This window comes from Sarcophilus harrisii, chromosome 1 (assembly GCF_902635505.1).
Source record: "Sarcophilus harrisii chromosome 1, mSarHar1.11, whole genome shotgun sequence".
NCBI lineage: Eukaryota > Metazoa > Chordata > Mammalia > Dasyuromorphia > Dasyuridae > Sarcophilus > Sarcophilus harrisii.
This window is the reverse complement of record NC_045426.1, coordinates 79,596,114-79,608,620: the sequence shown is the minus strand read 5'-3', so window position 1 is coordinate 79,608,620 and position 12,507 is coordinate 79,596,114. Positions and strand designations below refer to the sequence as shown.

The window sequence follows — 12,507 nt, the reverse complement described above, 5'->3', positions numbered from 1 at the left end:
CCTTTAAGAAATAAATAAAACCAATTCTCATGTTCTACAAGGCCTCAGGATTGGAAAAGCAAAAGTTGCCCAAGATCATACCTGAGTCGGGAGGATTCGGTTCTTGATTCTTCAGACTTTCATGGACCATCCTTGAAGGTATGATTCTGAGATGAGAAAACAAAAACAAACTAGCCTCCCATGCTTGTCGTCCTGGTTCTTTTATGTGAATGGAGAATATTCAAGACAAGGAAAAATCTTTATTTCCATGCAGTTAAAATTAATAAGAGAACAAAGGTACTGGATAGTTAAATTTATATGTTATCAGACTTCTTGGTTTTCAGAAAACAAAGAACATCTGAAGAAGCAAACAACAAAGAATTTTTTTTTTTTTTTGCAATGGCTACATTGCTTAGTGATGTTTAAACTTAAAAACAAATTAATAAAGACAATATGCTATGAATACCACAGTAATTACTCTACTCACAGGAAGTATGAATAACTTTACGGAATATGTTTTCATTATAGATTGGGTTTAATCTTGACAATAAAATCGAGAAGAACAATGTCTAATAGTAATGACGATAATGAAAGCTAGAATTTATAAAATGCTTTAGGACTTCAGTGTGGTTTAGCAATATCTCATCTTATCCTCACAACAACTTGGGGGAGGGAGATTTTATTCTTATCTTTGTTTCAGAGATGAAGAAACTGAGGCAGATGGTACAGTGACTTAGCCAACCTGAAGTCAGGAGGGCCTCAGACACTTACCAGCTGAGCAACCTTGGGCAAGTCACTTAATATCCCTTGGCCTCAGGCTCATTGTAAAATGGGGATAATAACAGCACCTCCCTTGGTTGCTGAAAGGACAAAATGGGACAATATTTGGGAAGCGCTCAGGCAGCCCGTGGCAGCGCCTTGTACAATGGAGCGCTGGGAGAATACTGGTGCTTCTCGGAATCCCTAAGGCCCTGCCCAATCAGCCATTACGCCTAGCCCAGGCCTAACCTTCAATCATCTCTTCCCCTCAACACCCTCCCCCCTGTCTCATCTGTTCTATTTGCGTGCCCCTGAGCAAAGCTAGGATAAATCATTGAGACTAAGTATTTATGTTACCTGAGCTTAGCTGAGCCCTTGATGGAGCAAGGTCAGTCGTCCCTGGGGACTTTTCTAAAGGGTTCCCTGATCACTTGGCATGGGCTCTGGACCCAAGCTGTATACCCCTCTCTGACTCCTCCACAGCACCCTGTCTCCTCACCTTTTCAGCCAAAGGCCTGACAAATTGTTTTACCAAAAACATGAGGCTCTCTGTGAGAGATTACACCCAGTATTACCCCCAATCTCTAAACAAACAAAAACCTTATCTGATCCAACTATCCCTGTCCTATGTCTCACCTCTACTTCTTAGCAAAACTCTGCAAAACAATCTAATCTCTGCTTTCTCCCCTCACTTGATTCTAAACCCTCTTTCTTCTAACTTTAAACCTCAACACTGAACAAAAACTCCCCTCTCCAAAGTTAATTTCTCTCTTAATTGCCCAATATAACATCCTTTTCTTCATTCTTCTTGATTTCTAGACAATCTGAAACTGGTAATATACATCTTCTCCCAGATACCTTCTCCTCTCAACTTCTGTGACACGGCTTTTTCCTGTTTCTCTTCCCATGTGACCATTCCTTTTAAGTTTCCTCTGTTGGATCTTTATCCAATTTATATCCACTAACAGTAGATGTCTACTTAGTCTCAGACTGTATCCCGTCTTCTTTCTTTATACTATCTATGTCATCAGCTCCCAAGGTTTTGATTATCACTTCTATTTGCAGATTACTCTAGATTCTATATCTCTAGCCCTAATCTCTCTCCTGAACTTCAGTGGCACTTCCCAAACTATCTTTTGGACATATGGAGGTATATATCATCCACAGATCGGCAAATTCTTTATTTATTTATTTATTTATTTATTTATTTTTAAATAGCCTTTTATTTACAGGTTATATGTATGGGTAACTTTACAGAATTGACAATTGCCAAACCTCTTGTTCCAATTTTTCCTCTCCTTCCCTCCACCCCTTCCCCCAGATGGCAGGATGACCAGTAGATGTTAAATATATTAAAATATAAATTAGATACACATAGATTAGCAAATTCAATGTGCCTAAAACAGAACTCATTATCTTTCCCTTTCAAACTCTCCTTCTTTCCAATTTCCCTATTACTTTTGAGTGTATTACAATCCTCCCTGTTACCTAAATTTACAATTTCCATATAATCTCAATTCTCTCACTTTCACTATACACATCCAATTTGTTGGTCAAGTCTTGTCATTTCTACCTTGATAACAGCTCCTGAATATGACTCCTTCTTTTTTCTTACACAATCACTTCTCTTCATCTTATATCTGGATTACTGCAATAGTCTTGCCTCAGTCTCTCATCACTAGATTTCACCCTCAATTTAACTGCCAAAACAACTTTTAAAAGCACAGATCTGACACACACCTCTGCTCATTGAACTGAGTAATTCTTTATTTCCTTAAGAATCAAACATGCACTCCCCTGTTTGGTACCGAAAGTCCTTCACAATCTTTATTGTCTTTTTATTTTACTCTTCTCCACTGATTTCAGGATTCAGCTACCCTAACCTACAACATTCTCTGAAAAATGATATTCCATCTTTTTTCTCCATGCTTTTCACAGACTATCCAATATGCTCAGAATTCACACCATTATCAGCTCCACCTCATTTCCTGGGCTTCCTCCATTAGCTCATTCTACTCTCATCCCTCACAGACCACCTTTCTCAGTCCTTCCTGCCTCCCTATGCCTAGTTCCTGAGATTATCTTCCACTTACATTCTCTGTTTTATATATACACGTAAGGATTTGCATGGTTACTTCTCCACCATAATGTGAGCTTCTCGAGGATATGGCCTACTTTTTAAAAAATTCTCTTTGTACCCCCAGCTCTTACATACTCTGAGCACAGAGTAAGTGTTCAATCAGTGCTTGACTGACTGACCACATCTCTTCAGAAAGGATAGAACTGGCCTGATTATAATCAATTCCTCTCTGTTCTGTCAGTTCTACTAGACAGGTACAGAATTCTTTCATTTTGGGGGGTGACTTAGGGGATGATATTTTCTCTATTACCCATTCCTCTCTAGTCATAGCCCCCATTTCTTTAGAAATTTAATCACCAAGACCTTAAAACAATTAGCTTACTTTTTGGTTCACAGGCAATATAACGGTCTGTTAGGCATATACAGTCTCTTCCACTTTTCTTATGGATTTTATATTGGACAAAAAATTAGTAGTATAATTACAATAGCTCAGAGCCCCCAGTCAAGAAAATATCTAATATTCATGCAAAGGTTAGCTCTCTAATCTAATTAAAGGTTATGTTTATTTGTAGGTAACTGTTGGCCTCTTTATGTTTGAAGTGTTAAACCTTTTTCATTCTGTCAAGCATACTCCTAGATATTTCCCATTCTTTATAGGCAAAACCTAACATACTACCCATTTTCACCTCCATTTTTCTACAAATATATACAAATTCAAAAATTCAAATATTAGAGTTACACAAAATATTCAAGAAAAACTTGTATTTTTGCTCTCCACTTCTCTTTTTACAGGATGTACTTTCAGGAGAAGACAACAATCTATCATATTCTGAAATGAAGTTTTATGTTTAAAAATCATTTATATTTGAGAAGAGACTAAACAAAAGATATATTTCCTCTGAAATTATTTTTTTCCCCTACAAAACGAAAGTCTAAAAGGCAATTACTAGGGATGCTATGGTGTTACTTACTGTTTTTCTGGCTGAACCACTGCAACTTTTTTCTGTTTATTCACTATAGGAAAAAAATGGATATAAATGTCAACTAATACCATAAGAAAAATAAAGGAAAAAAAGTATATGTTGAGTTTATATCAAACATATTAAAAACATAACATAAGCCAAATTTCCTTTTGTCCAACTCTGCAATATAGAAAAACAATAAATAAAACAAAATTAGATTTATATAACTAAATATTAAATTCAAGGTTTTCTAGTTTTTAGGGAGGAAAAAAGGAAAATAACCTTGTACTGCAGCTCAATCATTTGCTACAAGTTTTTGGACCAGGAATTTACCAAAGTAAAAGTGAAAAGGCATTTAAGGGCATCATGTAAATTTTTTTTTTTTTTTTTAAGGGAAAGAGAGATAAAACACTGTGTTTTAATCTAGTACCAATAAACTTTAAGAGACTTTTACTTAATTGTGAGCAACTATAGTTCCAAGCAACGTGTCTTTAATGGAGATTGTCAGTACACCCTTTCTTTCCTGATTCTCAAACTAGTAGTAGATGAAAAGCTACTTAAGAAATTACTGGAAGATGACAAGTATTTTGCAACATATACAGAGAAGGAACTTCACACAAGAAAGAGTTAATCAAGCCTACAGCAGAAAGATGCAGCAACTTCTAAACATAAATTATATTAATGTGTATTAATGTGACTATAATAGTTGGTACACCAAAAAGAACATTAAATAGAAGTCAGAAGACCTGGTTTTGAATCTTAGTTTCAGCAGTTAATCTTTGTAGCAAATTTCTTAATTTCTTTGAGCCTCAACAAACCCTAAGATCTAGTTCAGAAGATTCACTAAATGAGAATTCCATGAGGAAAGAAGGGACAATCAAGTCCTACAGTAATAATACTACAGGTATAAGTTACCTGGGTTACTACTAAATTTGTGCCAACTCTTCAGGTAGTGGAGTAATCTGGCCCAGGCTTCCAAGGGAATTGTTTTGTAGCTATTATTCTTAGTGTGCTATTCTAATAAATGACTTTTATTTGAATTAATTGTGTTCATTAGTCAATCAGCAATGGGAAGGAAGTCCACTGATGGAGTTTGTGTGCTATAATTTTAGAAGGGCAGTCCCATAATGTGCCCTGGGAGTGTCCACCTTCTCAGTATCTGACCCTACATATGCTCAGTCACCACTTAATTTATCCCAAAAGGGAAGGGCATTGCATTGAGAGGGAATATTCAGATTGGTAGGAGATCCAAGAAACAAGGCCCAGTTTTGGCAGGAGTCTTGGCTTTAACAAGACTCAAGAGTCCTGAGTATCCAGGAAGAAGTGGTTCCCACTGTCAAGGAGAGATGACATCAAAGAAGATAAGAACTGAGGAAAAGTCCTCAAAGATGATCTCTCTTCTTTTGGACACTTGGACCACTTTGGAATCCACTGTAATCGTCCAGGAAAGAGGCAATGAAGATCTGACCTTAGTTGGTGGTTGCATGAGGAGAAAGAATAGGTCAGCAGGAAAAAAGAAAAAAAAGTTATTATGGAAATACAACACTAAGATGTAGCAACTGATTGGATATGCAGAATTAAATGTCCAGAATAACAATGTTTGTTAATGAGGAAGACTAGAAATAATGACAGCTAGCATTTACATAGTACTACAAGGTTTGCAAAGCACTTTACAAATATTACTTTATTTAATCCTCACAAGAACCCTCTAAAGCAAATATCATTTCCTTCATTTTACAGATGAGGAAACTGAAGCCAAGAGGTTAAGTAATTTGCCTAGGGCCACACAGCAAGTAAAAATCTAAGACAGAATTTGAATTTAGGTTCTCTCCCTCCTCACTCCTAACCTCCCTCAATTTAAATTCAGGATTTTATCTATTAAGCTAAGAAAAATGGTGGAATCTATGACAGAAATAGTGAAGTCTATTAAAGGATAGGGCTTGAAAGAAAAGATAAATTCTGTTTTGGACATATTGTTAAGTTGGAAGTACCTACAGGACAATCAATTTGAAATGTCTAATGGGCAGTTGGTGATAAGCTCGGGAGAGTATAGAGTTGAGTTATAGAAATCTATAAATAATCTGCAAGGCAATGATGAAAACTGATGAAATCACCAAGAAAAAGTATAGAGAAGTACAAAAAAAGATCAGAAAGATGCTTTGGTACACATTGACAAGGGGCATGATATAAAGGTTGTGCTAGCAAAGGAGTAATCAGGTAGGAAAATTAGGAGAAAATTTTTTTTCAAAAACTCAGAGAAAGAGGAGTATTTCATAAGGGAGAGTGTCAATGTCAATAGCAGCAGAGAGGTCAAGTATGATGAAAACTGAGAAAAGACCATCAAACCTAGCAACTAAGTTTTAGTTGAGTTATAAAGTAAGATGCCAGATTTGAAAGCAAATAGTTTTACTTTCCAAACCACCTTACAGATTTAACATAACATCTACTGAAATATCAACATGTGAAATTATATAAAGGACTTCACAAAATCCTACTTGGTTGCCTAATTGGGTATATAAGTGACTTAATAGCCTGAAAGATTATGCCAGTGAAATATCAGCTAATGCAAGATCTACAGCATGATAGAAAATTTCCAGTATGCTCCCCAGTAAAAAAACATGTTTGTTTTTCAAGCCCTACTAACTTACCTAGCTGATCACAGAAAAGGCTGGCTACCAATAATTAACTTATTAAACAGAGAAAAATTTTAAAAATTAGACTTTATCCTGCATGACCGCCTGCTTCTTCTGCAATAATAATAGTAAAATGGCAGAAAAGGGTGCAGAGAATGCAAAAAATAGCTATTTTAAATTTTTTTTTAAATAAATGAATCTTTATTGAGCACATCTTAGGTGCAAGGAAGGCCCTGTGGGAAGTGTTTGGCAAAAGGAATACAAAGATGCACAAGACAGAATCTCTAGTCTCAAGAAGTTTATATGATTTATAGATAAGAAAGTAAGTTCTATTTAAAGGAAGGTGAGATCATGGGGAGGGAGAAGACAGTCCAGAAAGGCAAGTAGAATAAATCCAAGAAGGAAAAGAATGGCCTCAATTTAGACTCCCCAAATGGGCAAGATATAGATACAAAAGGGAAGAGTGAACAACAAGAGAAAAAGCATTAGGGACAATCTACAAAGTATGTTTTGAAGAGAATGAGTCAAGAGGTTTGGCTGGAGAAGAAATTACATGGAAAGGAGTAGAGTGAAGTAACCCTTCAAAGATGAACTGGGTTCGGTTTGTAAAAAATCTTCAATTCAGGATTGACAAGTTTGGATTTGTTCTATGGTCATAGGGAATTGGAAGTTTTGCAAATCTGAAATGGGAAATGAAAAGACAAGTCACTGGTTCCTAACATAGTGGGTTCCAAACATGAGGGAATGGGACAATTTGTATCACCATGGAGAGAGAGGATACTTAGTTTTCTTTCTTTTTAGATTTCAGATTATTAATAAACTTTAATGATGGGTGGACAAAATGATCAACAAGTTTAAATTCACTCTAGAAGAGCTGAATCATAACAAATTTGATATTCTTTTTATAAATGAAACTGGAAGAAAAAAAAAGATGAAGTTGTAGTGTAACAAAAGCATGGCTCATAGGCTGTCCTTGGAAAGGCACAGGTACTCCAATTTGTCTCTCTGCTGGAAGACTTCTAGTTTGTATTTACTGTCTAAACTTTGGGCATTAGTATATATTTATGGCCACACATTTTATCTTTTCTTGAAATTGAACTATGACCTTACTAGTTGTTTTATTTCTTTGTAGCTATTTGCAGATATTTAACTTGGGACATGATGATGATGATAACAAAAATGATGATGATGATAATAATTGCTAACATTTACATACATATTACTTTGTGTCAGGCACTGTGCTAATCACTTTACAAATGTTATTTGATCTTCACAACAACTCTAGAAGGTAGGTGCCATTATCATCCCCATTTTAGAGATAAGGAAACTGAGGCAGACACAGGTTAAGTATCTTGCCCAGTGTCACACAGGTTACAGTAACTGTCTGAAGCCAGATTCAAACTTCTTAATTTCAGGTCCTATACTCTACTGTTCCACCTAGTTTTCTCATTTGCATAGATAATTTTCTTCTTTCCTCATGCTTTTTAGATGATGGGATTCCACATTGTTACAAGCATTCACCAAAACACGTTAATATACCCAAAACATCAAAAACCTTATATTCTGATCCAGATGTTTCACTATGAGCTATCCTTTAAATATAAATTTTTTTTAAATATTATTTCATTTTTTTAGTATTGACAATGCTTAATACAATGCCTGATACACATCAATGACTTAATATATAAGTCCTGATTATTTGACTAATATGTACAAAATATTCATAACTTAATTATTACTTTTGCTTTGCTGTAACTTCACTACTATGGAGAGATTCCAGTGAGGAAATCCTTACTAAGAATCTAAATTAGCAACTTCTTTAAATTTATAAGTACCTAGTACACAGAGAGATCAAATAACTGAATCAGGGTCATCCAGCCAAGGAAATTTTTAAAATGAGACTAGTCTCAGGTATTCTTTCCTCTATACTATGCCACCTCTTTTTTCTATTCCTCTATGTTTAACCACTGAAAATGGCTAAGGAAATAAAAGTCAGTAGGTGTAATGAACAGAGCTAGATTTAGAGTCAGAAACCCTGAGACCCAGTCTTCCTTTTACTGCTTAATTCCCTACATTATCTAAGGAAAATCACTTAGCCCATCTGGGATTCAGTTTCTTAATATATAAAATGAGAAGACTGGATTACATATGATTATAAATTATAAAAGAAGAAAAAATAAGGAAAAAATTATAGGCAAAAATAACAAAACTTTGAAAAGGCCTTAAAAAGGGCACAGAACAAATGCATTTTATGTGCTGTGTTATTTTGTTGGGTTTTATATGATTAAAAGTTAATGTTATCAGATTTGCCTCATTCTGTATATTTGTTTTTAACTGTGAGTTATTTAAACATACAATAAAAATGATTATCCTTTTAAAAGGGGAAAAAAAAGTTAGAGTACACAAAATTATTTTCAAAGAAACTTGGCTCCAAAATTATAATATTAATTAATAGGAATTATAATTAATAAAACTTGCTATATAATCTTGTTTTCAAAAAATTTTGCAAAACCAAATATAATTTGTATTTTCTTTATTATTAGCACTGGATTAAATTACTACTTTAGAACTTTTCTTTGAAGAACTTAAAAATATAATCTCAACAATGTAATTTTAATGGGGGAGGGGGAGTAACAACAGCTATTAGGGTATATTAAAGGCTCCATATATCCAAAAGTAAAGTTAAAACACTTTCTCCCCTCCCCCCTAAAAATGAATTACAGTGATAGCAAAGAGAAGGAACAATATTCCTTGTAATAATATCTTTTGAGCAATTAAAATGAAGTGTCTATGGCTACCAGGGAGCATAAGAGAACATCAGATATCACACACAAGTAGCAGATGAAATGTACTTGCAATACTTAGTATCTTGATTTTCCAATTTCATGCCACAGATTCATAAAAATTATACTTCATTTCTAGGCCTTAAAGACTAGTTGAACACATTAAGACTAAAAAAATCTTTGGTAGTGGACAATTTTAAAAAGATATTCTGCTATGTAAAAAATTTCATTTGTGAATAAGTGATATAACTTTCATTAAAGGATTTAGAGCAAAAAAAAAAAAAAACATACCAAGTTCCTTCATCTTACATATGAGAAAATTTAGACAAAAGTTAAAAATCTTATACTAGCAATAAGTAGCAAATTCTCAAGAGAGGCATCTATTGTACTATGCTGACTGACACAAAAGCTTCTTTTTTCTTCCTTGTAAATTTCACTACTATATAGTAGTGATTTAATCCTAATGTTCTAGTTGAAACAATAATGTCTTTCATGATACACATTAAGCTAATTTAGGTTTTATTTTTTTACCATTGAAATTGCAATCTTTTGTGATCCAATAACTGAATACATTGTGGGTCAAGTTCATAAAATTAGGGTAGAGCCTATGTATTAGATGTCAAAAATTCTCATATGTGATAGGCGCCTAAGACTCATCATACTTGGATGCATTTTCATAACATGTATCCCACAGTCCTCAAACCCAGTCATACCTACTGCTCGACGAGGAGATCGGAGTTGGTATCCATTGGTTTCACACCAACTCACAGGGAAGATATTCATGGATTCTACACTTACAATGCATTCAGGTACTGGCTTCTTAGAGCCTAATAAAAATTTTCACAAGTTAGTCTATTAGTCTATTTCTAAATTCTATTTCATAGTACTGTTCTGTATCAATGATGACATCAACAGAATATAAGTTCCTTAAGGGCAGATTGTACATTTTATATCTTTGTATCACCAGTAATCTGCATTGTTACTAAAAGAGAATAAATACTTAATAATGCTTGTTGAATTAAATATTTTGTTTAACAGGTTCCTTCAAAACAAAAATTCCCCATTTTCCATATCCATAGACTAAAGCATGCATAAGTACATAAGCATTGTAGTATAAGAGTCCAAGAGGGACTCTTGAAAATGCACAGAAAATGTATATAATAATAATGAACATTTCCATAATGTTACAAGGTACACAAAAACACTTAATATATGTCATCTCATTTTATCATCACAAGAACCCTGTGATGTAAGTGGTATTGTTTTCCCCATTTTACAGCTGAAAGAACCAAACTAAAGCTGCAGATTAAGAGACTGGCTCAGGGTACCACCACTAAGTTTCAGAGATAGGAGATGAGCTTAACTCCTTGATCAGTTCAGAGAGCACCAGAAAGGATAACCGACTTCTTGAAAATAATAAGAAAATAAGAGTACCACAAAAGCAAAATCAATCAGCCCGCTCAAAAATACTATTAGTTCTCCCCATAAAGGGGAACTCCAGCAAGCAAAAAAAAAAAAAAAAAAATCCTCTATTAGAAATTCTAACTGAATTTATTGTTAATTCTATGGAAGTAGTGAATAATGTAAATCATTTAAACATTAAATATTTAAGCAGAAATTCTAGATAGTTCTAACACTGACTTGGAATACTACTATGAAAACGAAGAACAGTGACATATTTCAAAAGCTTAATTCTTTGGCATTCTGGACATCTCTCATTTCACTTCTGCCTCCTTACTTCTCTAGCCTCCTTCAAGTAAAAGGTAAAGGTCTATCATCTGTGAAAAACTTTCTCCAATCCTCCTTCAATTAACATCTCTCCTCTGAGAGGATTTCCAATTTATCCTGTCTATAATCCTGCATGTCCATAGTTATTTGCATGCTGTCTTCCCCAACCGACTGTGACATCCTTGAGGGCAGAGGACATCTTTTTTCCTTTCTTTGTATCCCCAGTGCCTAGAAAAGTGCCTGGCACACTGTAGACAATGAATAAATGCTTGCTGACTTAATTGATTTGACAGCAAAATAACATGGATATAAGAAAAATAAATTTTTATTCCTAGCATAGTATTTTCCACTATGAAGCTTTCTTGGCAATAGACAATCTTAGTACCATAAGATACTAAATGTATAAACGTACTATATTATCTTTCCATCACTTTTCTTCTCAAAAGTGATAAAAGCTTACTTATAAGGTCAAACTAAAATCTACTATCTAGAATAAACATAGGTCCCAATAATCATTCTTATATAATCTTGTCACCCTCAAAGAACTATTATGCAGAATTTCCCTTTCAAATGATAGGGAACTTTATATTGAAATACATTAAGAGTTCCCAAACATTTATAAGACAAAAACTGGCAATTCAAAGTTATGCTTTAATATTTCAGTTTCACAATTAGTCATTATGTGAGTCTGAACAACCCCCTTTATCTTCTTAATGATTCAATTCCTCTAGTACACAAAGATGAACTAGCTATATTAAATTAAAAAAACATCAAGAAAAAACAGTACTTGCTCACAGCAAAGTCTAAGAGCTTGTTGATGGGGTACCTACCTTCCAATTGGAGCCACAGATATGAACCTTTCACTGCAGTAATGGTAGCAACACATACTTCTTCAGGGTCAATAGGATTCACTGCCTCAAGCTTCATATTCTCCTTAAAGCCATGGTCTGAAATTGGCTAAAAGAAAATAGGACACTTTTCCAGTTGAGAAAAAATGTACTTAGGAAGAAAGACATTTTCTAAGTATTATTTCCTAATCACCAGATTATTAAGAACATACAATATTTTCATTAAAAATAAAGCATATCACCTAATCATTATACTGCAAGCTCTTTAAGAGCAGGGACTTATTTTTTCCCCTTTTTTGTAGTCTCAGTGCTTAACAAAGTGCTTAGAGTTTATAGCAGGCATTTATGAAGTGCTTACTGATTGATTTAAAAAAAAAAAAAAAGATAAAGATGCCTTTTTTTTGGTTGTTGTTGTTCCTTTGGCATAGCCTATCATAAATTTATCATCTCTACTTCTATCAATACTTTAAAAGTCACTCAGGAATCCAATTCCATAGTTTCAGGGTGTGCACACACAAAAAGATTAAGTACATTTTACATGGCAGTTTTCTTCTTTTTAGTTGTATCGGTCTTCCAGGTTGAACTTAAATTTCTCTCCAAATTCAATGAAATATCAATTTGTGATGTTAGAAATAAAGTTGATTAGATAAAAATAAACCATTTAAACTCAAAAGCAAATGCATTTTTCTCTAATCCAATATAATTGTTGAAATGTGTAACCTGGTCAGAGTCCAA

At 34.1% G+C, this 12,507-nt stretch overlaps 1 protein-coding gene across 4 annotated transcripts in view; it reads right to left on the bottom strand.

The window, feature by feature from the left end:
* The window catches only part of SFMBT1 (Scm like with four mbt domains 1), a 170,991-nt gene that overhangs the window by 18,959 nt on the left and 139,525 nt on the right, over nt 1-12,507 (bottom strand). For all 4 annotated transcript variants that reach the window (XM_031957430.1, XM_003762561.4, XM_031957441.1 and 1 more), the window contains exons 11-14: nt 11,755-11,881; nt 9,910-10,023; nt 3,790-3,832; nt 82-146 (exon numbers count right to left, since the gene is read on the bottom strand). In XM_031957430.1, the coding sequence (XP_031813290.1) occupies nt 82-146; nt 3,790-3,832; nt 9,910-10,023; nt 11,755-11,881 (349 nt within the window). The remainder of the gene's footprint in view (nt 1-81; nt 147-3,789; nt 3,833-9,909; nt 10,024-11,754; nt 11,882-12,507) is intronic.